Source organism: Saccostrea cucullata, unplaced genomic scaffold (genome assembly GCF_032062105.1).
Source record: "Saccostrea cucullata isolate Sc308-1 unplaced genomic scaffold, CSIRO_AGI_Scuc_v1 ctg3081, whole genome shotgun sequence".
Taxonomy (NCBI): domain Eukaryota; kingdom Metazoa; phylum Mollusca; class Bivalvia; order Ostreida; family Ostreidae; genus Saccostrea; species Saccostrea cuccullata.
The window spans coordinates 1-27,508 of record NW_026934324.1 but is presented as its reverse complement, the minus strand read 5'-3'; the positions used below and the strand labels follow the sequence as shown (position 1 = coordinate 27,508).

The 27,508-nt window shown below is 30.5% G+C and overlaps 2 protein-coding genes across 3 annotated transcripts; both read right to left on the bottom strand.

Moving 5' to 3' along the window:
* Positions 1–718: 718 nt before the first annotated feature.
* On the bottom strand, positions 719–14,413 carry LOC134240489 (uncharacterized). 2 transcript variants are annotated; one of them, XM_062722575.1, is made up of 15 exons: positions 14,337–14,413; positions 13,918–14,003; positions 12,728–12,802; positions 12,454–12,528; positions 11,793–11,930; positions 8,836–8,919; positions 8,373–8,462; positions 8,232–8,276; positions 7,447–7,497; positions 5,790–5,840; positions 5,420–5,647; positions 3,536–3,734; positions 3,351–3,443; positions 2,377–2,484; positions 719–1,856 (listed from the first exon to the last, which is right to left on the bottom strand). In XM_062722575.1, the coding sequence occupies exons 2-15, from the start codon at positions 13,965–13,967 to the stop codon at positions 1,182–1,184; spliced, it is 1,962 nt and encodes a 653-aa protein (XP_062578559.1). In that variant the 5' UTR covers positions 13,968–14,003; positions 14,337–14,413; the 3' UTR covers positions 719–1,181. The 2 variants fall into 2 exon arrangements, with proteins under 2 accessions (XP_062578559.1, XP_062578560.1); XM_062722576.1 differs by lacking the exon at positions 7,447–7,497 and having other exon boundaries at positions 720–1,856.
* Positions 14,414–16,466: 2,053 nt separating this feature from the next.
* On the bottom strand, positions 16,467–26,612 carry LOC134240488 (uncharacterized). The gene is made up of 13 exons (XM_062722574.1): positions 26,449–26,612; positions 23,633–23,716; positions 22,779–22,901; positions 22,249–22,332; positions 21,941–22,033; positions 21,755–21,799; positions 20,195–20,269; positions 19,080–19,130; positions 18,599–18,826; positions 17,746–17,944; positions 17,566–17,661; positions 17,345–17,452; positions 16,467–17,235 (listed from the first exon to the last, which is right to left on the bottom strand). The coding sequence occupies exons 2-13, from the start codon at positions 23,710–23,712 to the stop codon at positions 16,582–16,584; spliced, it is 1,836 nt and encodes a 611-aa protein (XP_062578558.1). The 5' UTR covers positions 23,713–23,716; positions 26,449–26,612; the 3' UTR covers positions 16,467–16,581.
* Positions 26,613–27,508: the final 896 nt, after the last annotated feature.

Below are 27,508 nucleotides of genomic sequence, written 5' to 3'. Positions count from 1 at the left end.
TTGTTATTTATATAATTTTTGAAAAACATGCCGTTATTACTACAACGTGATCATATGATGTCATCTATACAGCTAAGTCTGAAAATGAAAACCTTAACTATTATATCAATCATAGCTTCGCAAAAATGTTATTTTGAAATTAAAAATTTTTGTTTTAAGTATATGTTTTGAAAATTCATGAACTAGACACTCCTATAAAGATTAATATTGACTTTTAAGTTAAATTGTTTTCTACAAAGGCAATTATAATAGGAATTTAACATCAAATTATACAGTAAAAATTAATCTCACCCATTTATACCCTCGTCGTAGTTTTACTAAATCTGGTCAGAGTTACTGCTCACCTTCAGGTATCATAATTTGCAAAGTAACGAAGAAAGTCAAGGTTCCGAACACATTATTACGTAGACGTCGACGTGAGTTACAATGTGTTCATAATGTAAATTTAGGTGTTGATAAATATTTGTGCTACATAGCTTTACTTAACATCAAGAAATAAAAGCATTCAGCATGTAGTTTTCTTTCACAAATAACAAAATTTATCCTTCGAATATATATATATATATATATATATATATATATATATATATATATATATATATATATATATATATATAAAGAAAAATCCACTCCCTTGCTCGCAAATTCTCACTGGTTATACGTTGGGCTACTGACATGTACGAAATATACATAGGCAATATACGTAAGAGTTATCATAGTTATTTTTAAGATAAGTTTATGCCACCATTATAAAATCATTTGATTTCAGATGAAAATTTTTAATAAATCTAGAAACCATTGTTGAAAACTTAAGCTTGAGCCACACTATGTGCAGAAAGGATTCATTCGAAATTGCGATATTCTGATAGATAGGCTTTGGCAAAATCTGAATATGACTATAACACACTTAATTATTTTAAATAAACAATTTATTATGCACATTTGAAATATCAATAAATAAACTTCAGTATTTAACAGGTGAATATGTAACAAAATAAGTGTAAAGTAAATAAAATACTTTACCGACTCCATTCATAAACTTGTCTTTAGTCATTTGGTAAAAAAATAAAAGTGTTCAAAAATTAGACTCTCATGGCGCATAAAACAAATGATATGCATACGAGAAAAATATCAATAATGATAAACAAAAAATAATTTAGAGCTTATCAAGTACTGTAGTTTTACAATGGTTGGGCGACGCCTTTGGACAGCAATGGTCCCTCTTTGTGTAGGTACATCGCAGGCCACACTACATAGTCAATGATGTGTCCGGATTTCGTATATGCTTTGAATGTTTCATGTTTTAGTTCTCTGCTCTCAGGAATATCGACACTAAGATGTACAGGCGGCTGTGTTGACTGCATCAACCAACATAATTCTATACAGTGGTCAGCAAACTGAGTTGTCTTGGGGAATCGCTCTATCACGTGGCTTGGCTCCAAGTACAACTTTTCAATGCTATCCTTGTCAAGCAAGAAACCCTCTCGAACATAATCTTCGTAACGGGGTCTTAAAAAGTCTCCTCGTGCCGAATCAGCTAATCTATTTCTGTATTTGTCGTGACGGCTGCGTGCAGTTTGCTTTTCTTTCCCTGGTATCACACCTTTACTGTACGTGTTATTACAATCTACCACACTACATCCAGTAGAAAAAGATCTCTTGAATTTGGGTTTCAAGACATTGTGTTCTGCTGGAATGTTAAAATCTCTATTGACCTTATGCTTCTTTTGTTCATCTTTACTTTCCTTCTTGTCTGATTCCAACTGTTCTGATTGACGATCTACTGGTGCCATTTGACAGTAAGCTTTTTCATTTGTGGTGACTCGTAACATATCTGCCAAAATGTAGCGAAATCTCTGGAAATTGAAAATATTAAAAATTTAAAAAGACTCTTCCTTTGGTGGGGCACTTTCTATGTATGTGACTAAATTTAAAAACAAATTTGATCAGACTTTAACAGATAATTTAAAGAAAAATTATGTTTATTAAATTGATTCTATATGGCAATTGCCTTGCCAATTGACAAAAAGGCATATAAATGTAACTAAAAAAAGAATTTTAAATTCAATAAATGTTCAATAAACATAAGGTACACTATCCCAAACATTCTACATAAAGCAACATGCATGTACATTGAATGTTGTTTTAATTTTCTTTTGCATGGATTACCATTAATAATTTAGATATCAATTAGCATTAACAACTTGTAAAAGAATATAGTCTAGCTGCTTGCATTGCGCAAAATACATGTATTTCCTTCGATTTCAAAATTCGTTCTATGAATTAAAATCTGAGCGATAATTAGGGGTATTTCTACAATTCATTTTACAATTCACAAAATAAATTAAGCACATATTGTATTCAACAACAGCTAACCTTCTGCGTTCTGAAGATAAGGTCTTTTTGTACACCATGACTAGATCTTTTGACGGCTCGATCAACATCCAATTTTGCTGCATCTGGTAATTGTATTTCATGCAAAACCTATAGGATTTGTAAGTTAAAAGCAAGATACAATTCATCAGATTAATGCATGTACCTTCAAGAAAATCTATTTTTTACCGTTATATCAATGATCATCTAATGTCCAATATAAAATGCACTGTTAATTTGGAAATGTGGACAAAAATCTATGAAATCTAAATTGATGCATTTTTCCAAATAAAAATTTTGTTAATCTTGTTGACAGTTTTAAATGTTATTATAAATTTGAACTTAAACATATTATTATTATGACAATTAACCAGTCGATTGTTTAATAGACTTTGAAATGTTTATTCTGTAAAACTCGATTTGGAATATACATGTTTTTGATTTCAGACATGAATTTGAAGGCAAAGTTACTATACTGTGACAATTAATATATTTAAATACTATTTAACAATTGTTTGGTTGTTTTTGTACATATCTTCAGGTCTGCTGTTCTTAAAATGTGCTTATAAAAGAATAAAACGTCACAATATTCTAAAATATTTTCCATTATTTTATTAACTCTGGATATTAATTAGATGTTTCAGGAAAAACAGTCACCAATACCAAAACTGAATATTGTGGTTTTCATATTTGCATTCTTAGAAACAAATTCTTAAATAAACTTTGTACATCACAACCACCTTTATAAACTACAGCATGGTATGTTTGCTATTTTCATCTTAAATTTCATACTGGAAAGAGAGTATCTACCATGACTTCATTAAATGCACAGAGTATGACTTTCTTGTCGTGCATCTAAAAAACCTTTATTTATAAAGGCCTTTTTATCTTATTTTCGTTAAAAACGGTCAGGCATGGTAGTTTAAAAAAATCTCCTTTGAAACAAATATAATCATATACAAAGAAAGATAACTTACTTCCAATTTGACAATATCACACCAACGAAGATTCCAACAGCCCTCTGCGTTAACAAGTATTGTTTGTGATCTTGAGCACAAATGAAAAGCAGTCTGAAAATAAAAACAAGCCAAAAAAGTAAAGATCAACAAAAACCTTTTTTTTAAATTAATCATTTAAATTTTTAAAATAAATGAAATTTTACCATAACTAAACGCTGAAGAAAGCTGATAGCAGCTTTTTCATCTACTTCAAAACTTGTTATTTCTTCTAGGGAGTCCGTCCAGTCGTCGTCGTACAACTGACTGAATTTCTCGGCCAGTTTAAGTGGACGATTTTCGTCACTGAGGTCCGTAATGGCAGGGTTATTACTCGTCAGCTTGGACCCTGCAACCTCGCTTAGTCTAAGATAAAATGTTCACTTTTGTAATGAGTTAAGTAGCTACCCAAGTTATACTGAATATACTGAACTTGGTTAGGACTGTTTACGCTTTAAAAACCGCGAAGCAGTCTTTAAAAAGCGACGTTTAATAAAGCCTAGATTATTCCAACCCACATTCTGCCAGTGTTACTTGGATAGCTTTTCATTTCATTCCTTATAGTAATTTAAAATTCCCATGATCATCCAATTTAGAAAATAATACAATTTCTCCTTCAAAATGTCTTTGATAATATTTCTAATAGAACATTCAGCGGATTAATACGTTTATGACGCCAGTCCATAAGAAGTATGCAACACAGGTTACACTTTTTGTTTATCGAATCAAATGATGCGCTACAAACGAAGTTAAATTATTTTTCTGACATAAAAGACCTAGGTTCACTTTATGCATAAAATGGTCCTCTCCTTACATCAATTAATTGACTTTCACCCTCTGTCCCATTTCATATATCAAAATAAAGTAGAAACTTGGTGCGTTTGTTTCCTCTAATAAAACTTCTTTTTGAGATTCACGACATTGGAAAACAGGCTTTGAGAAATTGCAATGTTTCTTGAAATTTGCAGAAAACATGCGTATTTGACTACCTTCAGCAGAGAATTAAAATATGATCACAGCCCAAGATCCAAAAAATAAAACATGATTTTTGTTCTTCAGAAACAGATCTTTCATTATGTAATTGCATATTTTGGATCAGAGGTTGTGCTGTACATGAAATATTGAAAAAGTACTTCAACTTTAGGCCATTTTCAAAAGGAATTTACATAATCTGGGGAAAATTAGGCATTCCATGACCTCATAATGCATTGACTAGAGGAAACATTACGTCATGTACAATAGTTACATGGTCACCAACAGTCCAAGTGATAAATACTGCATTTTTAATTTAAACTGAGCAAATTTGATTTTTCAGAAATTCTCAGGGCCAAAAAAAGGCCCTAGGAAGCTCATGCTCTTTAATTCTTATAGTCAACGAATTAACCATAATTAAGTAGATAAAACGTACACAACTTGTAATTATTAACTGAATACCTTAACTTATTTTTCTACAATTCAAAGAAAATATGTTCAAATATTTAAAAAAAGGATTTTTTCAAGGAAAACATTTGACGCAAATTTGTTTCAGAAGTAAACAATATACAACATACTGTAAACATATTACATTTGGCTGTGTATTTTTTTAGCGCATTTGGCGGAAAGCAAGTTCCGCTAATTCAAGTACAAAGCTAAATGTCGTGTACATATACAAATAAAGAAGAATTTTATGAGATACGCTAAATCAAATTTCCGCTAACTAGTTCAAAATTCAAAATCCGCCAAATATCATACACGCTAAATATAATACCTTTACAGTACTCTCAGTTTATCATTAAGCCCTATTCTTTTTTTCATGAAACATTATATAATAATCTGAAAATATACATCTCCCCAATTATCAAGTATCCGAGAAGAAATCTCAGTTTAAATAATTTTTAATTAAAATTTTAATTAAAAAACAAAGAAACAAATTCACCCTTCCTCGAAAAATATACATATGCAAGGTAAAGAAGTCACTGACTTCTCAGTAAAAATCTTATCACTATTAAAATGTGCCTTAACTTTTATATATGTATTGAATTAAAGGAACTTAGTTTTTTTTTTGTATTTACCTTGTTAGTAATTTTTCTTTCTCTTTTAAAAGGTCTTGATATTTATTGGTAAGTTCTGAAACCTTCGTCCTCTCCACTGCTAACTGATGTTTTAGAGCTGAACAGTCATTTGCTTTCAATTCCCTCCAATAAGCTTCCTTTTCTTTCCAGAAATGGTCTGCTTCTTGTTTTACCTTATCCAATTGTGTTTTAACACAAAGTAGTTCATCGCATTCTTTTGCACGTTGTCTAAAGTGATTGAGGTGAAACAAGAAATAATACATTCAATTATAACTTCACTCCTGATTAATGTCTATTTTTTGTATTGAAACGATAACAGTAATTTCCTCAGTTTCGACATTGTCTTTGCAAATCTTATCGTTAAACTTACTCTTGGAGTTCAACATTTTTCTGCTTCAATTTTTCGAATATATCTTCTAAGCTGAATTAGATAAAAAACAATATCAATAATATTTTAATTATATCACAACTACACTACAAAGTTCTTGAATTCCAATACATTTTGGAAGTAGTTAGAATAAGCCGGTGAAAGAAAGCATACCCTAGTCATATGGAAAGTATTGAAAATTAATTGAGACCTCCAAGTTTTTTTTCTTGCATTTCAATTTTAAAATTTACCGGATTTTATGCACCCCTTCCCTGGTAATATTGGAATTTTCTAAAATATTTATTTGAACTCTCCGATATTTGTGAATTGATGAAAAGTAGGATAAGCCTACATGCAGCCCCCCACCCCGGCGAAATTTCACGTCGAAGCCACATTCCCCCTTTTTTCCCTCAGAATAGAAATTTATTTATTTTAATTGGCTGCATGCCAATTGGCAAATCTAAAATCGAAGATTTTGATAACGATTACAGGGATATAAAAAACATCTTTAATAAAACCAAACAACGTCTTGAGAATAAAATTACTATATTAAAATATCTTTATTAATACAGAAATCTAGGTAATAAGATATTACAGCCCTCGCCTCAACTACTGGCAATTATGTAATCTTATTTACATAATAAAATATTGATTAAATTAAATTAAATTAACTACTGGCTTTAACCAAGACAAAGTCCCATATTTTACTAAATAAATAATCAGATAATGTACATCCTAAAATGCAACATAAACGCGATTTTGATGTGATAGAACTTGCAGTTTCTTTGGAGTGGACTTCTCGATGAAGTAACTCGATCATTCAGAGAATGTAATTCAAATCAAGCATCTGTAGCAGGTTAAAAAGATTTATTCCCTGATGCAAATGCATATAATTTATGTAAGTTTGGTTCAGATAGACTTCTACAGTTTTTGATTATAGACCTGCTCAGTCATTTGGAAAACGTGAGTGATCAAAATCCAGCATCTGAAGCAATAAAGTAGTGTGCATCATGAGATTCATTGTAAGATTATCATCCGGAAGATCAAGGTTTGGTTCATTCGACCAAGCAAGTCCAGAAGTGCACGTCTTTAGGTGTATCATCTATTCAAGTTTGGTCAACATAAACATAGTTACTTTGGAATGAAGCTGCTCCAAAAAATTAACATGATCATTCATCTGGAAAATTTACGTCAGATTTAGCGTATGAAACAAGCCTGACAATGCGCATGATATATGTATACATAATTTTTACAAGTTTGGTCAACACATGACTTATACTGTAGTTACTTGGAAATGAGGCCTGCTCCAAAAACTTTAATCTGCCTCAAAAACCATAACATGCCCTAATTATAAATGCATGCCATTACGTCGCTGAAATTGCAGCATCTGAAACTTTGATACAATGAAACATGATATAAGTATCTTCTATGCATCTGTGATGATCTTCTATGCATCTGTGATGAGTTTAGGGTATGGAGGTACTAAGAGAGAAAACTGCTTCCAAAAAATTAATCTGGAATCTTGAGAACGACGCCAACGAGGAGGGTATCACATATGTTTCCCTTAACTTCTTTGATGTGAACAAAAAATTGAATTTTTAAAATGTTTCTTCTTCCTTTAAAGAACAAAAATGAAAATGAAAATTCAAAGAATCATTACCTTTTCATTTTCCTGTGTTCCTCTTTTAAAGTAACATTTTCTTTCGATATCCTAAATAATGAATCAGTCATATAGTTTTAAACTTTTATTTTATCTCTTTATGAAGTCAATTAACGTAGAATAAGAAAGCTGCGACTCCTCCAAATGAGTAGAATGAATTCTCGAGTGGGTATTAAAGAACATACAGACAAAAGTAATCTAGAACAGAAATCTTAAGAAATGACCTTGCAATAAATATAAAATGGTTATCTGACGTCAACTTAGCAATTTTTTTTGCTAAAAGATTAATTAAAAAGTTATCCAATGGCTAATGTTGTTCATTCATTATTTAATAGGTTGAAATGTATACGAGTATATATATAATATCATTGCTACAAAAGTATCGAAACAATTATACTAAATTCTGAGATTTTCAAGGGTATTATATTGTCTTGTTAGTTACCTTTTAAAAACATTGAGAGTTGCAATAAAAGCATTTATTATCAAACATCAAGTAGACATGTACACTTAAAAACTTGAAACCTGGGTCGAAGAGGAACGCAATTCTACCAACATTTAAGAAGAAATTTGGCCAGTTTTAATCAAAAATATCAATTCGCGTTTAGAAATGTAAATTTAGTCTTTTTCTGTTCATTATTAAATAAAATGAAGCAACGGGCATGTAACATGTATTACATGTGTATTCGTGCTTATACTGAATGATGCAGAATGTCACGTCAAATATAAATCTTTTTGCTATCTTTTGCAAGACATTCAAATAGATATACAATGTATATATAAGTTACCTTTGATATTCAACGGCTGTGTCGTATAGGCTGTCGAGGAAAAATCTAAAATGATAGAATAAACTTAACTATAAATTTCTATTTTCAATGACATTTTGAAAGCAAAACAGAATATCACTAAATGTAATATGAAATACTTACGGTAAAGCATTCACTGGATCATTCTTAATTTGCATTCTTACTTTTAAGTCTAAATGAAGCCATTTCCTTAATTTAACGGAAGTGGGTTTTCTGAAATACCATTAATATATGCGTTTGCGCAGTACTCTATTAATTCTTATTATTTTCAATTAACTTTCTTAATTATGCAAAAAACCTAAGAATTCTTTATTCTCTTTTGAATAATAATCTTTGAATGATTCTTAATATCTGAAGTTGGACATTTATATTCTTTTTGATTTTATTTAATATTACGAAATCTTATTTTGTTTTAAAAGACATTGAAAAAATAAGCATTTTATAGAAATAGTTTGTATATGTATAACCTTTACAAAATGAACTCACATATTCTCACTTCCACCACATAATACGGCAAAATGTAATGGAAAATAATAATTAAATTTTCTAATGTTTTATTGTTTACAAAATATTTTACAGACCTTACCCATTAACATTTGCAAGTTCTTCGGATAACTCCACTATCTTGTTCTTTTCAACCAAACAACTGTTCATTTTTTCAAAAAGTGTCCTGAATATTAAGAAATGAAAAAAAATTCATAGGTTGGAGGCACGACTTTCATATTACACTTCTGTAGCTCTTGTGAAAAGACCTTTTTTTGACCAACATATTTGCCCTCTTGACATTGAAATTTGTTTTCGTAGGTGGGGATAGAGCGTCTGCTCTAGAGTCGTGAAGTTAAGACTTAATCCTTAAGTCGCAGGCTCGAATCCCAACGTGAAACCGGTCCTTCGGGTGAGACCGTATAAATAGAGGTCCCGTGTTGCAGTAGGTGCTGGCACGAAAAAGATCCCTCACTGCTCAATGGCCTTAAGTATCGAGTTTAGGACAAAATTTGCAGCTCTCCATCGGCAAGTGGTGGCTTTTCCATATGAAATAAAAATTCTCGAGAGGGACGTTAAGCAACATACAATCAATCAATCACATTGGTGGATCCAAGAAAACTTCACTATATCCATGAGTAAAATTAGCATCATGGCAATGAAAATTAAACAAGAGCACAAGAAGTACAATACCGGACCTGTATTCTTAACATAGAATAACACAAGATGAGTATAATGAGTTTCATAAACACTGATCAATTCATGAAATTAATTAATTTTTCTATGTTTACACACAGCGGGGAGGGTTCGGAAGGTTACATCCATTTTTGGTCTAAAACTAATTACTGGATTTTCAACAAAAAGTTTTTCATCCTGCTATAAGCCTGTAGGCTGTCATTAACTGCTAGTAGAAACTACAAGACTGGTTAATTTTAGTTGTTATACGGGTACATTCATGTCTAACAAATATCTTTCAATGTATCAGCTAGTATTTAAAACAAGTCAAAACTCGGATAAACAAAATTAATAGGAATTTGTTGTTGCGTAATATTAGAGCTAGAATTTTTGTGCATACATTAATTGAAGGTGAAGATAACAGTGATCAATTTCAAAAGTCTACAAACCATAGAAATCTAAGAAAGGGCATTAATGGATCCCCAAAATTTTCAGCAATTAGATTAGATGTCTTGGGAGACTAAACCCATACATATAGTAGACCTAATGAACCAGGCCATGCAGCAAATAGGTAAAAAAAAAAACAACAAAGGACTGAAAACTGAAGAAAAAACAAATCAGAATAAATGATAGGTTATTTGTGCTATCTTGGTGCATCAAAAGAACACAGATTTAAAAAATGCTGGGATTAATGGAGTTGTTGAAATCCCTGTAACATCAAACTATCTGTATGTAGCTGCATCGGATTATAAAGTGATCGCGCTTTGGAAAATGGAATAAGAAAACTGAAGCCAAAACAAGGTACTAGCGGAATATTTCAATATAAATAAAGAAAGTTTACAATATTTGAAAAGTCTGAAGTCACTTCGTTTTTCATACAAGTTTGTCGTTCATGTGTCTTTGATAGTCATTAAATATTACATATGATACATACGAGGGGCGTTCAATAGATAATGTCATCAGGGCTCGGAATGAACCAAAAAGACGTTTTTCTATGATTTTGTCTTAATGATTTAAGTAAAATATTTTCTTTTAATTAAAACACATGTCCGTAATATTTTTATTCAATTTCTGATTGTTTTTAGAACACAGTTTTGAGTATGACCCTGCGTATACTGGAAAATGGCAAATCCTATGATTTGCTGTACTTATTTTTTATTTTCTGAAAGGTGTTTTCCTAAGTTTGGGAAATGATCGAAACAAGTCAAAGATTAAAAGATCTGGCGAATATTGTTGATGTGACAAAACATTAACTTTCTATTTGCCCCAAAACTCGTTTACTCTTCATGGCCCGTGGGTTTAGACGCTGTCAGGAAGAAATTTTATGTAGTGAAATCCTCATTCTGTTTCCTTCCTCTCATAAACCTTTCAATGTTTTCGCAAATATTTTGCTTACTAGACTTCTCCAGAAATTGAACTACCTCCCTATATATTAATTTGAACAACAAGACCGCTAATATTTAAGAAAATAGCGTATAAAACTGATTTTGTGTTCTTGAAAAGTTTTGCTCTTCTTAAGCCTTTGCAGTTTTGTCAAGTACATATTATTCTAAATTTATTTTGAGGGTTTAAGTCAAAATGGATTCAAGTTTCATGATCTCTTTGAATTTCAGAAAAACGTGTACAAGAACAATTTTTGATTTTTTAAACATAATTTAATTGTTTAGATTTTCTACACGCTCTCGTTTTCACTCATTTTTGAAAATATAGGGTGACCGTTGAGTATGAAACTTTTTTACAATCAAATGTTTCTTTAAAACAGTGTGAACTACCCCCAGAATGATGTCTATCAAATTTTCTTTTTAACTTAAAGTAAAAAAAACATAATCAGTGATAATTCGTTGAATTATCACTAGTATACATTGGTTGTTGTATGTACTTGTTGCCAAGGACAGTACCCATTTTTGATGCCCATTATATAATTTTTGTTAATTGAAATCCACCTGTTCATGCGTGTATGAAACAGACATAAGTTGCTGTAAATGTCAAATATTTCAGTTAATTGATTTTTGGGAAATTAACAAGTTTTACAGCAGCTTTTATGATGCGTTTAATTTTACTCCAGTTTACTGATTCTTGACCATTCATTTTTAATGCAGTGTCTCGAGTAGCCCTTGTTTTCCAGCTTCCCACAATGTAATTATGCGATGAAAAGTGGTCAAATGAACTGTTATCAATCCATTAAAGATTCAATAATTAGAGAAAGTCAAGCTTAATGTCATATGATTTCTATGTTGTATGTCATCGAGCTGATGACATTATTTATTGAACGCCCCTCGTATATGTCAGTCTCCCTTGCGTTCTTTATTTCAAGTTAATGCAGAAGTATGTACATCGGGTCTCTATATGAAATAAATTTAAGGTAAGAAATTTTTAATACAATACCTTTGAAGTTCATCTGATGTAATTCCCTGTTGTATATATAAATCTTGTGATGGTGTATTTTTCAGAATGAGATCATCAAAGTTTCCATCCCCCACTTCACATAGATAATATATTTGATCAATATCAGATTTCTTCTCTCTATAACATTAAAAAGTGTAGATAACTTTTAAATACATTAGTACAATTAACAAAAACCAAAACAAAGTGTACAAATATATAATATGGCTATGAATAATTTTATTTGCAGACCTCATGAACGCAAGAAATAGCCTTTTTTACTTATAGTTCGTTTGTTTTTCAAAAACATTTGTAAAATGATTGCTCAATACATGTACATGTATATATTTTTTTATTCAATCATCCATTCATGATCAATATGAGGCAAAGAGAAACTAGGAAAAAACTGCTTTATCGTTTATACCAAGAGACTCACTACAGTACTAGCGATCCCCACCTCACCATTTTCATTGAGGAAAGACTCCATTGTCATCTTTATATGTTTTATGTAGGTAGATTAATATTTATGATATTTTTCTCATGTTATATTTTCTCAATATAACACTACTGTACATTATATTACTATTTTAAAGTTCAGTATATATACTTTTATTTCAATGCAGTATTAATAATGTTAAATGTTTTTTTAAGCATGGTAACTTACGCAATGGCTGCTTCAATCTTTTTTCTGTACAATTGATAACCAGCATAAAGTTTACAGAAATGTCGCAGACCTTCTCTGTGTGAAATAAATAAATAAATAAATAAATAAAATGATTATTATAAGCCCATATGTTATTGAGATAATGTTTTTCATACTAAAAGAAAACAAGAAGTGCCCAATTCATCTCCAGGTGTTGAATCTTGCAAATATAGCCTGAAAGAAGAGTACAAATAAACTTTTAAGACCACTTCAGTTGTAAAAAGAACTGACAAACCTGTATGGTACTTCCCGTGATGAGGTATATTTTCTCCATTGCGTTGGAAAATTCAAAATCCATGAATTAAACCCGCTAAAAAGGAAACATTTTTTCTCAAATTTCATTGATTTAACTACTCTAAACATACATGTAAGATCATTTAAAAACATAGACCAATAATTAGAAAAACAGGGAAAAACATTAAGAGGCTGCAAATTCTTACTAAGAAGTTGTAAAGTGGTCTAATATTTTCACTTGAAATAAAACATATGGAGATAACGAACCATTTTTAAGATCAAAAGTCCATAAAATAATACAAAATAGGAGGAGAGGAAACAAGTACCTCCGATACATCGATCAGATGTGGGATCAGGTGCCATGGAGGAGTGAGCATCCAGTGCCGACCGGTCACAGATCCTTGTCATGATCGGGAAATAATGGGAAAATCCATTGTCAATTCAGTGTAGAGACAATGGACTAACAATAAGTATGAAAAACGTCAGTCAGCATTTGACTAAATGATAAATTGTATTTGCTGACAAAGTCATTGTATCGACCTTAGAACTTACGAAATCACTTTATACGAGACTGCTGATATTCTTGTTTCATCAACTTGTTTATCCATAATTTATCTCATTTTACGTAGAGCATGCTATAGCGTATCGAATCAACTGAGATATATACACCCCGTGTGCAGGTGATGAAGGTATATTGCTGCATGTCAAGGAAGTTGACAATTAAAAAAGTTAAAGCCATCACGTTAATCCTAGAGCTTGGTTGTTCGATTACCATCAACGTGTTTCTCAAGTAAAATATCCAAATATGGAACAGATGTGTCAGACACTTTGGTATCTTTCATCGCAAGCTCACCAGGATATATCGTATTGGCATAAGAATTTAATGGAAATTACAATTTGTAATTGACAATACGTTGCCAGTGTAAGGAGATATAGTCCTGGCGTCTTTTCCTTATGCGAGTTTTATGATACCGGGTATTCTGCTTTTAAAGTTATACATTACATTAACTTAACAATATGAAAATAAAAATATGCACCTTTAAAGGTAGATAGTACATCTAATAGTACTTTGTCATATAAATTTAATTCATTACATTCAATAAAACTTTAATCGATCAGGTAATCCTAACAGGTATACAAAATGAATAAATTACTTGAAAATTACACAAATATATTTTTTTCCTAACTCACCTTTCGTCGTAACCAGCTTTCATTAATGAATAACTCATTGCGTTGTCCATTTTCCCTTATGGCACCTCCTGCTACGTTCTATGTTGCTTTTAAAACGAAAGTTGGGGGTATAATTATATCAAAAGAAAATTTTATTAAAATATTAAATTAAATTATTATGTTCACATAAATGATTAAGTTTTAGTGAAAATCATAATACTTTACAAATAGAAAACAATGTCCTATTAAATATGATTGTCAAGTTTTCTTCGCTTTGTATTTTGCAGAAAAAAAGTAGGGAAATAAATAAGTGATTGTACTGTACATAAATAAATTGTAGCAGTTATAAAATATCTTATTCAGAAATTGATATGAATGTTTGCATTATCAACAGCATTTCATTAATGATAAATTAAGATAAAAAGCCTTACACGACTCACCCGTCATATATGGAGAACTTATCACAAAACTAAGAAAAATATATACTCTGACGTAGACAACTTCCTGTTAAATATCGATCGAGGGTCTGTACAGGTCTGTCGGAAGGGTACTTTTTAGTGAACTGAATGAGTTTAAATTTAAAAGTCAAAAATATGACAATGTAACTTGAGTAATATTTCAGGTGTTTTCAAGAGCAAGAAATTCTTTAATAAAGTTTTTGATTTTTAAATATTGAAAAAGATACTTTGATATCAGTAAAAGTAAATTGATTTGTTTTTACTTTAACACCATTTGAGAGTATTTTTGTGTAACAAAGATATGTAGTAAATATGTTTACAAAAACAAGATATCTATTAAATACATATGTATAGGAATCAAAAAATATGGAGATAACGAACAGTAAGGAAGGATGAATTAAAGTAAAATCTATTACTTAATAAGTTTCTCACATAAACTTAACTTTGTTTTGATTGTTTTGTTTTGAACATATTTTATTGACAACATGTCAAAGGGATGGGACACAACTTAACTTTAATATTATATAGGGGTACTTGTCTCCTGACACTTGAGGTAAAATGTATTTTTTCTCCCTTTTATTATTCCTTACCACAGAACAACCAATTTTCTTGCAAATTGCATTTAAACAAAACTGTCTTGGCTCTCTTCAAAAGAAACAGGGCAAAATACAGACAACATTAGTACCTTTATTGAACTTTGGACGAAGAAGACTGATAAAGAAATGATTAAAGCGTTTCATTCTTCCAACAGTTTAAAGATATTGTTTTCATATCTCTTTCTGGTCATTTATCATTCATTCTTTATTTACTAAAGCATTTCTAATGAAACTGTCCTTTTAGGGGGATTCTTTCTTACGTAAAAACTTGTCTCATAATCTTAAAATCAATGTCTTCTTAGATAATAGAATGTCCTATTGAAGTTTAAAATGTGTTTTATAAGGATCATAAAAGTTTTCTTAATACGATTAATCTTGAGATATAATACTAGTATTATATCAATCTATTTCAAAATGATTCGTATTATATCAAACATCTTTTGTTTTCCGTCGTCGATTTTATTTCATAAATGAAGTCACAACATGTAAAAATTGAACAGTGCAATATCATGTAATATAATGCAATATTGTGCAAATAGAATATGGAGTCATATTTGTTTTGTAAAAAAAAAATATTGACATTTTAACTCGGTCTTATGGTGTTTTTCTTATATAAAAATACAAATAAATTACCGGTAAAGATAAAACGCATTAAATAGATACAGAGCTTAAGGTTGCCAACTTCCCATATCAATACTGATGAAATTTACCTACTAATACCATATGGCTCTCTAGAGTAAAATTTAAATTTCAAAATTTTTTGTTAACTTTATTTTAAGGCCAGGACATAGTTAAGAGAGATCAAGATCTTGTGAATACATATACAATGGAAATATATGTAAAACAAAGCAGGTATTCTTTATACAACCAGGTTTTACATACAATTCTTTTGTTTAAAACATACGATTTTGTACATATTGTGTAATTATGCTGATTCCCAAAACTTAAGCCCTTGTTACGCCATATACAATAAGTGAAATGTTCAAAAATCTAAGATAAAAATAAATGCCTTGAAAAATGTTTTCGTTGAAAATATTATGCAACTATACATTTCAAAACAGTTTTCATGTAAATCATATATATATATATATATATATATATATATATATATATATATATATATATATATATATATATATATATATGCGGATAACAATTTTAATGCACTAAATGCGCATATCGACAAATCATGTTTCTTTAATGATGTTCATGCCGAAACGTTGGAAGTCCGAGATACTGTAAATCACTTTTTATTCGCGAGAACTTTATTTTCGCGTAATTACGCGAGACATTATGCTCGCGAAAATTTCATTCTCGCATTTAATAGTATTCCCTAAGATTATACAGAGCAATGACCACAAATCGTGAAAATTTTGTGTCGCTAATAAAGAGTCAATGACTATCTCGCTAAAATAAGGTGTCGCGAAAATTAAGTGATCTACAGTATATGTTTTAAAAAACTTGAAAGATAAAAAAACCCACATTGGATCTTTTTTTTATATATATTTTTTATATATAAATATGTAGAAAACTTGTTAATTGGAGGAAGTAATAATAAATATAGTTTACATGCATCTCTTAAATAAGTGCTGAGTCACTTGAATACTGCTTTAAGATTAAATAAAAAATCATTACTCTGGTTGTGCTACTCCTTTCGAAAGTAATGGTCCCTTTTTGTGCAAATACATAGCTGGCCACACTATATACCTAATTGTATGTCCTTTCTTAGTGTATTCTTTGAATATATCTGTTTTAAGATGTCCGTTTTCTGGAATATCAGCGTCCAAATGAACAGGTGGCTGGACTGATTGCATAAGCCAACAGAGCTCCAAACAGTGCTCAGCAAATTGTAATGTCTTAGAAAATCCTGTCGATATCAATTCAAATTCCGATATCAATTCAATTTCCAAAGGCTCAGAAAATAGTTCTTCAACATCTTTTTTGTCTAAAAGAAAACCTTCCTTGACATACTTCTGATGGCTAGGCATAGAAAAATCACCTCTTGCCGAATCCACAAGCCTATCTTCATCCGTTTTACGAATTTTTAATGGTATGACTGTATCTGAAGATAACACCTTTGTTTCTCTTACGTCTGGAATGGGTTCAGAATCACTGTGCGTCTGGTTCTTACTATCTACGACTTCATCATTGTTAGTTTCTCTGTTTCCTTCTTCTTCCATCTCATCTTGTTCATTTAACCTTTCCATCTCTTTCTTGAATGCCTGACCACAATTTCTTTTCTTTGAAATGTTGAGCAACATCCCTTTTACTACACGTAAGAATTTCTGAAATTCATCCGTAAGATTCAGGGGTTAATTGGAACAATCTAATATTTAGAAGTTTAAAAGAATTGCATCACATTTCATCATTAAAAATTTAATCATGGATAATTACCTCCTTTGTTGCCGCGATGATAGTAGCCTGTCTAGAAAGTTTTAGTCGTTGTGTGACATTTTCTAAAGCTATTTTTTCTTCCTCTGCTAATTCGATCTTTCGTAGCGACTAAAATAAAAAAAAGGTATTGTTTTGTATTATATAAAAAAATAAATCATAGCTTATTGTTCCAGGCGATGTAAGTTATCAGTTCAACGATTACTTTCTTTTCTTCTGTTTACCTCCATTTTTATATTTTCATCACACCATAATAAATTCTTGCAATCTCGTAAATTGATGATTATTGAGTTGGATTTGTGGCAAAGATGAAATGCACTCTGTAAAAATAAAAAATATAAATTATTTCTTTAATAAAAGAATCTTTTTCAATGCTTAAAATACAATGACAATTGTAAACCTACCATAGTTATACGTAGTAAAAAGGCAACCGATGGAACCTCATCCAAGCCGATATTCATGATTTCTTCAAGAGAATCTGTCCATTCGTCGTCATACAATTGTCCAAATTTTTCTGCCAGTTTTATAGGTCTGTTTTCATCACTAAGATCTGTTATTGCTGGGTTGTTCGTTGTTAATTTTGAGCCGGCTACTTCACTTAGTCTAAATATATACTGTTTAATCTAGTTTCGTTTATCATGCTTGCAAAGGGTATAATAGCAATTGTTAGCGTTGCAAAGTATTAAAAGAAGTTTTTTTTTAAAAATGCTTGTCTCTTAAATTAATAATTAACTCTGCCTTTATTCAAAGCTTGACAAGATTTTAAAAATATAAGAAAAAAATATATAAAGGTCTTGAAAATAAAGATATCTTGTTTAGAATCAATTATAACATGACGTATTTTCTGGAATATTGAGGAAATACATGTACATGTACGAGCAACATTTTATTAATTTGCTTTAGATATATACACGTATTATCTCCAATTTGAAACACTCAAATTAGTTTCTGAATATGTATATGTGTCTATTCATTGATAAACTTGAATTATTTAATTTGATTTTTACCCGAGGTAAATATTTTATCTATACAAATATATATATTTAATATACCCATTCAATTCACTGTAATACGTGTAAAAGATATATTTCAAAAATTGTATATAGCGTTTAAAGTAAGTTTTCTTCATCATAAATTAAACATACAAAAATATTTTAAAAACATTTTTCCTGAAAATACTAACTGGGTAGAAACATTTTCTAATGACAGTTTGTGACAAAGATTTCTCAATATATCTATTATACATATAGATATCACCTAGTCAATAATCGTTCTTTCTCCTTGAGTAAGGTTTCCTTTTGAGTTTTCAAATCATCAGTAATCCTTTTCGCATGTAGAAGTTGCTGTTGAAGTGAAGTGACGTTTGTCGCGTGCAACTGGTTTCGGTAATCAGTGTTCAGTTTTTGAAGTTGCTTCACTTCTATCTCCTTCTCCTTCAACCTTTCAGTATAGTAGTGAATGGCCTCTTCTTTTGCAGCACGGTCCCTTTGTTTAATTAAAAAATATTCTATGACATTCATGATTTTTTGTGATTCATTTTTTTTTTTTAAATTTTCTTTTTAATACCTTTCTTATTCAGTTTAAATATTATTTAAAAAAAACACCACAGTTTGGTATATATTGCAATTGGTAAAGTACTTAGGTGAAAATACTACTCTTTCGAATGGCAAGTTTACAATGTTCCTAGCGGTAGGCTTGCCAGTCATATCTTGAAAATCTCAAAAACAAATAAACTTACTGTTGAATCTCAACATTTTTCAGCTTGAGCTTTTCGTTTTCTTCTTCCATTCTGTGATGGAATGAAATGAATTTATATATTTCGTGAGAGAGAAAACTCTTTCCAAAATATTTTTCCCTCATAAAAAGCAATTATTTTCGAACTTATATCTTGGAATGCATTCGAATGGAGAATACAATATACACAAAGAAAAATGTCCTGACAATGTGAAAATTTTTATACATTAATTGGAATGCTCCCTGAAAAAAGTTGAATTTCCATATATTTTGGGTGCAACTTTTAAATTCATAACTGAAACAAAACTTAAACACAGAAATCATATTAAAGGATATGGACACAGTTTCAGCTAAATATTTTCAAATTTAACTTTCCATTTTAGAAATATTTAATCTTTCTATTGAACAGCAAAAATTTGAAACTCAGTTGTCCAGATACAAGATTAAGAGCTCGAAACCTTTGTTATGTAAACACGGTCCGTGTCAAGTTTTTGTTAAAATAGATTAATACACTATTATATGTTCGTTCAAACCAGATAATTTCAATAAAAAATTAATTCTACATACGATTAGACAATTTCTAGTGATTAAATAAATAATATTTTGTTATATTTTATGAGATTTTCTTTATGTAAACAAAAACAAAGCATGAACCTTGTTTACATTATGAATAACTTTACGTTCTGTATCTCTTTGTTAATCAATAAATGATGTTCAAATTTTTGCTGATAATAAGATGAGGCCTTAGTAAGGAATTGTAAACATTAAATTTTTTTTTTTAAAATAAGCCATCTAAAGTTTATTTGCGGTGGAGAGTCCCAATAAGACTATTCTGCAGCAGGATAAACCCCTTCATTTACACAGTATACACTTTACAGACTTCAATAAGGTAAGGTGTACATGCATATATATCTTACCCTAGACTAATTTAATAGCCTTATCCTTTTATACCTTTTTTTCATTTCATATATGATTACAAAATTCAAATCTTGTGTCAATCTTGATAGCTTAAAAATGCTTCAAAAATTCACCAAAGGTATCAATATTAAGCGTCATAAATTGCATGATTTGTACATGTAATAATATAAAAGATTAAATGTAGTATCTATATTATATAACCTTTTGTATAGGTCCTCTTGAATTTGAATAATGTTTGGTGCTATCTTCTGGGGAGTGGCCTTTTCTTTTAAAATTCTGAAACAAATAAATGACTTCAACAGGATTTCAATCTTCAAATCTTACCTGGATTTATATAGCTTATTAACTGTTTTACTATATAAGTGTTCGTGGATGAAAACCATAATTCAATCCCATTCCCCAAAGACTGCAATAAACTTACAGAAATCATTTCCCACGATTTCCTTACCGTGTAATCGTAATTCTATTTTGTCTTTGGGGCATTAGAACTGAGATGAGCCCGTTTTTGTGGAGGTTTTAATTTTTTAAAGATGATAAGACTAGTGTAGAAATAACAAAGAGATTTAAGAATGAGATTTAAAAAATTATATGCAAAGCAATATATTTTAATACTTTAAAAATATTTTAAAAATCCCAGTTTTTATGTGAAATAAATTCCATGTTCAGCTACAAAACATTGATTTTTCTGTTAATTATAGGCTACACTTTCTTTGCCTTTTATATAGTCTAGATGACGTCATAGTCGATCAATTGAAACGTCAAAGCTAATCGATGTGAGATTAAAAATAATATAAACATGGAGCAACTTTGGAAGAAATTTTGCATTTTTATCTTTGTCAGAAAAATTTAATTAGTACTTTCTTTTTCTAATAACTTTATAACAGACCAAGGAATATTTTAGTACACTTCGTAATTTCCTTTCACTCTGTCACAGAATACGGTATCATTTTTATTCAATAAATAAATTACAGTATTTCACAATCGAAAATGTAATAAATCCTCTAATCTAATCCACGTAGAAATCCATAAAAGATATCAAGTTTTGTTACTAGCAGCTTCTGAATTCAGGACCCTTTACAAAAAATACAATTTTGGTTTGTCATTTCAAACTAAACATGCATTGTTACAACGCACTTTGAAAAATTACGCACTTTGAAAAAGATTTTCAAAGTGCGTTAAATTCTGTTACAAATGCCACAACGCACTTTGAAAAAATAATTTTTTTTTATCAAAGTGCGTTAATATCGACCATATTAACACACTTTGAAAAAATGTGTATGGCTTGGTCAATATTCCTGCAAATCGTATGGATGATAAATAATTGAATTTTTTTGATAACTCTTCGGTGATGAGGTTACTTCAGGATGTGAAAGTGAGTGATTTTTATTTTTCTATGCTTTAAAAATTGCTTCTCTCTTAAATGATTTACTGTAATTTATTTTTTTCCAGTTTGCATGCATTTAATGTAAACTAAATTTACTGAGTTCACTTTCAATTTGCTTAGTTGATAAGTTTAGAATTTTTTTGTTTTATACATATTTTTTTTCAAAGTGCGTAATAAGTCCTCGTGGTAAAAAATGTTTATGTACACTCATAACGCACTTTGAAAAAAAAATTCAAAGTGCATTGACTTTGTCCCAATTTTAACGCACTTTGAAAAAATTTTCAAAGTGCGTAATTTTTTCAATGTGCGTTGCCACAATGCATTCCCAGTCCTACTACATTGGACTTAACTTAATTATGAAAATGGTTGCACTATACCTTAAATGCTCCATTTTAAAGTGATGATACTTTTCCACCAGAACTCTATAACAATAAAACAAATTAAGAAATCAAAACTTAAATGGGATATAAATGTTTACTTAAAAAAATTGAAAATCGAAAGTTAGTAAGATTCCTGAGAAACGTTGGTAAATAAAATGTGATTAGTTTATGTGCGTAATTTACTCTATGATTTTCGAAGGTGGTTCACGGGTAAACACGTGTCTTACATCCTGGGGCAAGGCCAACCAATAATTAAGAGCTAATGTCGGTGGTTTTCTGTGTAAGAAATATAAATAGAAATAGAAATAAAAATTCAATAGCCTTTATTGCAGAACTAGAACTAATTTCTCAAAAGCTACTTAAAATGAAACTGTAACAGTCATGTGTATCTCGTATAACAATGATAGATGCTACTTACAATGTATATTAGATGTTTAAAAGTTTAATATTGTGCAGCATGCCAGGAGAATATATATGGTATCTTCCCTTACCCATTAAATGATGCATGCTCTTCACTTTTACGTATTAGGTCAGTCTTCTCCTTTAAACAATTCCCCAAAACAGTTAATAAATGCCTAAAATATAAAAATGCAACTAACCAAAAAGGGGAGAGAGAGAAGAGAGAGAGAAAACTGAGTAACCATTCTCTCCATCTCATTTTTCTTTTCAAAACAGCTCGCGATATTGTTCAACAGATGCTTCCAGCATAAACAATTACCCCCACCCCCCACCCCACCCCACCCCCGCTGTGTGATTGGTCAACTCACATGGAAATAGTTTGTTGCATGAGCAACCAATCAGGGATTAGAAGAAACTTCCAGTGGTAAAGCTTGCTGTTAGGAGGCGCATACTGTTTACCTAGAGCGCAGTTGTCATCATAGGTTACGACATAATGAAAATCTTCACACTTAACAGAAATTGATAAAAAAATAAACATGTACATGTTTCAATAATTAAAGTTTTTAAGGCGATTGCAATACTTCAGATTGTGTTTATTTTTGATATGAAATAAATATTGTACCAATATAATTCATCTGATCGCAGTCGAGGGCATTCTGGTTTACCCAATAGTTCCACGTTCTCATCAAAGTCAAAGTCATCAAGATCTGCCACGTATCGAACCTGGCGATTTGTTGTTCTCTCGCTGAAAAAAATGTAATACATTAAAACTGGATACCAATGTAGACTTTAATGTGGCCAATTGTTAGCCTCAAAAATCATCTTTTTGTTTCGTCAAGGTTTTTGTATATCCTTTAAGAGATTAAGTCTAGTATTTCCTAATTTGCATTTTAATTTAATGTGTAAAAGTAAGGCTCTCTCAAAGAATTATAACTTCATATTTCAAAAATAAAATGTCCCCATGAATTTTGCGATAGATTTACTTTAAATTTGTTCAAATAGTTATTCCTTGAAATGGAATGGAATCACAATACATGTAAGAAATGCTTTAAAACATAACTGGAATAAGTCAGGCTGATTTAAAAGCTACCCCATACATGAACTGAAATTTTAGTTTTGATTTAAAACAAAACAAAAAAAAAAAAAAAAAAAAAAAAAAAAAACAACCAAGGACAGTAAAGGGGCATTCTTTTTTATACACTAGAACAGTTTTTACTCTTTGATTGTATGAAATCAACAATTGCCACCTTGATTAGTTTTTTTTTAAACAATGCAGTAACTGTTCTGTGCGTTTTAACAAACTAGATAGTGATTCTAAAATAAATCAAAATAAATACAAATGATTACATTTTGCGTTGATCTCGATGCCAAATGTAATATTGCAAAATGTAATAATTATTCTACTTTATTACATTTAGCGTTGCTATAACATTTCGCGTTGTAAAAATGTACATTAATATATCATTGCAAAGTTACCTTATTGCTCTGTCCAGTTCTTCTCCAACTTTCTTATAGCCACCAAGTATGGCCGTAAACTTTCGAACAGTAAGGTGCATTTTACTATAAAATACAATATTTTTGATGTTCAGTGTAATGCAAAACGTTTCATCCTTTCAAAATAAGACTAATATATGTTCATAATGAATTTCATGTTTCTTGATTAATAGAAATCATTGTTTTGAATTGAGGTAACATGGCCTTCAGCATGTCCATTTTTAATGTAAATTTTACTTCAGTTCCCCAATTTTATTTAAAACTTTCAACTCTGCACAGATTCCAGGGGCTTGCTACTGATTTGTATTTCTTTCTAAATACCGTATATACTCGCCTATAAGTCGGTTTTGGGTTAAATTTTGGTCTTAAATTCTATGATAATATCCATTTATAGGCGAGTCATAAAGATCGAGATTGGTATTTTTCTGGATGCTGAAATTTCCGACAATTATTAATGAGAATGTCTAGATATATATGATTATCGATGTATACTTAATAGATTATACATAAAGTACAAGTATTAACATACTTTAATAATTTTTTTTTGGTATCTAAAGTGAGCAAATTTACTTATTTGTTTAATGATAGAAGATTACATATATATCGGTTTAAGGATGACGTTTACTCAGGTTTCAGAAATCAGAGAGGAAATTTTATAAAGTATAATATATTAAACATGTTAAATCAAAAATTGTTCTAAATGGATAAAATAACTAAGTTTTATCTCAATATCAATTTAAAAATTTGATATGTAAGTCCTTGAAGAAAATATACAGGAACAAAACTCAATGTATGGCTATGCAGAGGAAATTCGGACTAAATTTAAAATTTTTCATTTTTGTCAATATTTTTATTTCTTGCAATATTAATCACAAAGTAAAGGTTACATGTATTTTAAGACATCATTTTGCAAATGTTTTATGTGTTTAAGCTCATAAATTATTTCAATTAAATGAATGCTATGAGATAAAGAAATTCAAAAACGTGTACAAAAACCACTGCAGTCAACATATCTCAATAATTTGATCACTGACCCCATATTATATTAATACCATGAGAATGAGGGTAACAAAAGTAACATTAGGCTATAAATAATTTAGAGTTCTTATCAGTCAGATTTTTGCAATATTTGATTAAAAATAGGGAAAAATTATAAATATAACAGAGAAAATTCGGACTGTAATAATTATAACATTTATGGCCCAAACTCTACTCATTTCTTTCTATGGAGAAACTCTTTTCCATTGCTATAATATTTCATTATTTAGAGAGTTTTGTTGCTTGTAATATTTTGTGAGTGAAGAATGAAATGGTCATAGTGTGAAAAATTGAGGTATTTCCCGAGAAATACTCAGGGGCCCCTAGCATGAAAACGAGGTCATTGACCTAGTTATTTGAAATTGAAATTTAACACAAGAATCATAGTTGTACAATGTGCAATAGGTGGTTTTTCGTTCTTATCAGTGGAATTTTTAGTCATCTGAGTAAAGGTATACCTTAACTGGAAAAAAATTATTGAAACCAGGTTAACACGTCAATGGATTAACTTGAATTGTCACCAAATTTTGGCACACAAATGCTCCAACTTATAAGCGGGTCAATGGCAAATCCACCCAAAATAACATCAAACAAGAGGCCCATATCGCTCACCTGAGCATTGTGGCAAGGAAAAAGTAGAAATTAGTTTATCATTGAATATTTTAAATCCAAAAGTAGCCCCATGAACAATCATGGCTTTGCTATTCTTGATAAGAACATTTTAAAAGAATTTTCCTATATATTTCTATGTAAAACTTTGGTCGGTCATTGTGACCCCGCCCTACCCCCGGGGGTCATGATTTGAACAAACTTGAATCTACACTACCTGAGGATGTTTCCCCATAGGTTTCATCTTTCCTGGCACAGTGGTTCTTGAGAAGAAGATTTTTAAAACATACCACCAAATTTTTATTAATTCCCAAATCTCCCCTTGAATGAGGATGTGGCCCTTCATTTGAACAAATTTGAATCCCCTTCACCCAAGGATGCTTTGTTGGAAGTTGGTTGAAATTGGCCCAGTGGTTCTAGAGAAGAAGTCTAAAATGTGAAAAGTTTACAACGACGACGACGACAACGATGACGACGACAACGACGACAGACAACGGACAAATTGTGATCAGAAAAGCTCACTTGAGCCTTTGGCTCAGGTGAGCTAAAAATACAACCGACTTATTACTAATAGGGGAGTATATACGGTAATATATTTGAAATACCTTATTTTAGTACCAATATATGTACTTGTCAATATGGTTTTTAATTTTAAATATGAATACATATTTTTACACGCCGGCGGCTATAGTACCCGTGAACAGATAAAGATAAATTTTATGCCTTTTAATGCTAGACAAGCTGAGCATTGCTGTTTTTATTCTTTTTTGGCTTAATTTGTATAAATTAACTAAAACACGTTCATCGATATTAATTATGTCACTTTTTTAATTAAACGACGGTTTAAAGGGGCTGGGGTTGTGACCATTTTCAGACTATTTTGACCTCCTTTAGAAGAAGAGTTCCATGTAAAGATATAAAAAATGATCAAATATTAAAACTAAAATGTATGAAATTTTTCTCTGCCAAATGATAGTTGACAGCTAGCGCTTAAGATATCATATCTTAAAAATTAAGTTAAATTTGGTGGTTAATTTGTTGACCCCTCAGCCTCCTTAATGTAAACAATTTAACAGAGAAGAGGGGGATTAGACTCACAAGCTCTGATTGCATGTACGTTATAAATTGCATGAAAGAAATTACAAACTTACCCTTGATTCTCCTCATGTTTTTTCCTAAACGCAAACTGTCTCCAAGGAACAGGCAAAGAATAAATAAAGGCTTCAGTTTCACTGCAAATTTGAAATAAAAATCTCAAATACTCTTGAAAATTCACTTTTTCACAATTACTGTAACTATACCCACCTTCGAAACGATCAAAGTAGACATCGGTCCTTTGTTGAACATGCAGGTGCACATTTAAAATTCCTCGCGAGAACTAAATATATGTTTGACATACCTTTCCTTGCTTTAATCTATACAGTATTCCAGATTTTCTCCTTTTTAACTTAAATCAAAGGCTACTTATGACTGATGACTAGGAAAATGTAAAATTAAAAAATACATTTGTAAAACTTACAAAGTAGTTTAACGTTTTTGACGTTTGCCCCCTCCTGAAAAAAAATTGACCAAAAGTAAGGTTTTTTTTATTTAATCAATTTTTTTTTTTTTGCCCATTACATGTATCACATACACCATACAAAACACTGAAATATAGTGTCAGATCTATGTAAAATTAGGGTTTTTTTTGTTGATGGTAGATCCTTTTTTTTAAATGTCAGAAAATGTATATATTACTGTTTACTGAGATTTTTATCTAAAATTTAAAATTTATCTTGAATTAAAAAAAATAATTTCCTTCCCTCCCTCCTGTGTCTGAAACCCTTCAGGCGGCAATTCCAAACAAACAATTTTTTTAAGGATGGCCTTATTTTTCTCATTTTATTTTACTTACTTTGCAGAAAAGAAGAAATTTGGGGGAAATAAAATCTCGGATACGCAAGACAGCTGTTTTTACAAGCGTCCGTTGAAATCTAATCGATCACAAATTACCTTAGCTCTGATTCTGTGACAATTTTTTTTATAGGTATGGCATACGCTATGCTGTCTTCCCTCCCTCCAATATGTGGACTGTATATCTCGTTCTTTGGACCGCTTGTCTACTTCTTTTTAGGAACATCAAGGCATGTGTCCATGGGTCTGTATTACAAATTTTCTCAGAAAAAAATATTATAGTACAGCCTATGTAAATTTCAAATAGAATTGCATGAT

Coding starts and splice junctions, on each gene's coding strand:
- LOC134240489 (XM_062722575.1), bottom strand. CDS start 13,967: ATGGACAACGCAATGAGTTATTCATTAATGAAAGCTGGTTACGACGAA. Junction 12,529..12,727: donor TCACGGGAAGTACCATACAG/GTTTGTCAGTTC, acceptor TATTTCACACAG/AGAAGGTCTGCGACATTTCT. Junction 11,931..12,453: donor AAGATTGAAGCAGCCATTGC/GTAAGTTACCAT, acceptor TTAATGTTATAG/AGAGAAGAAATCTGATATTG.
- LOC134240488 (XM_062722574.1), bottom strand. CDS start 23,712: ATGCACCTTACTGTTCGAAAGTTTACGGCCATACTTGGTGGCTATAAG. Junction 22,034..22,248: donor GAGCATGCATCATTTAATGG/GTAAGGGAAGAT, acceptor TTTCTTACACAG/AAAACCACCGACATTAGCTC. Junction 20,270..21,754: donor TTTAAAATGGAGCATTTAAG/GTATAGTGCAAC, acceptor TATTTGTTTCAG/AATTTTAAAAGAAAAGGCCA.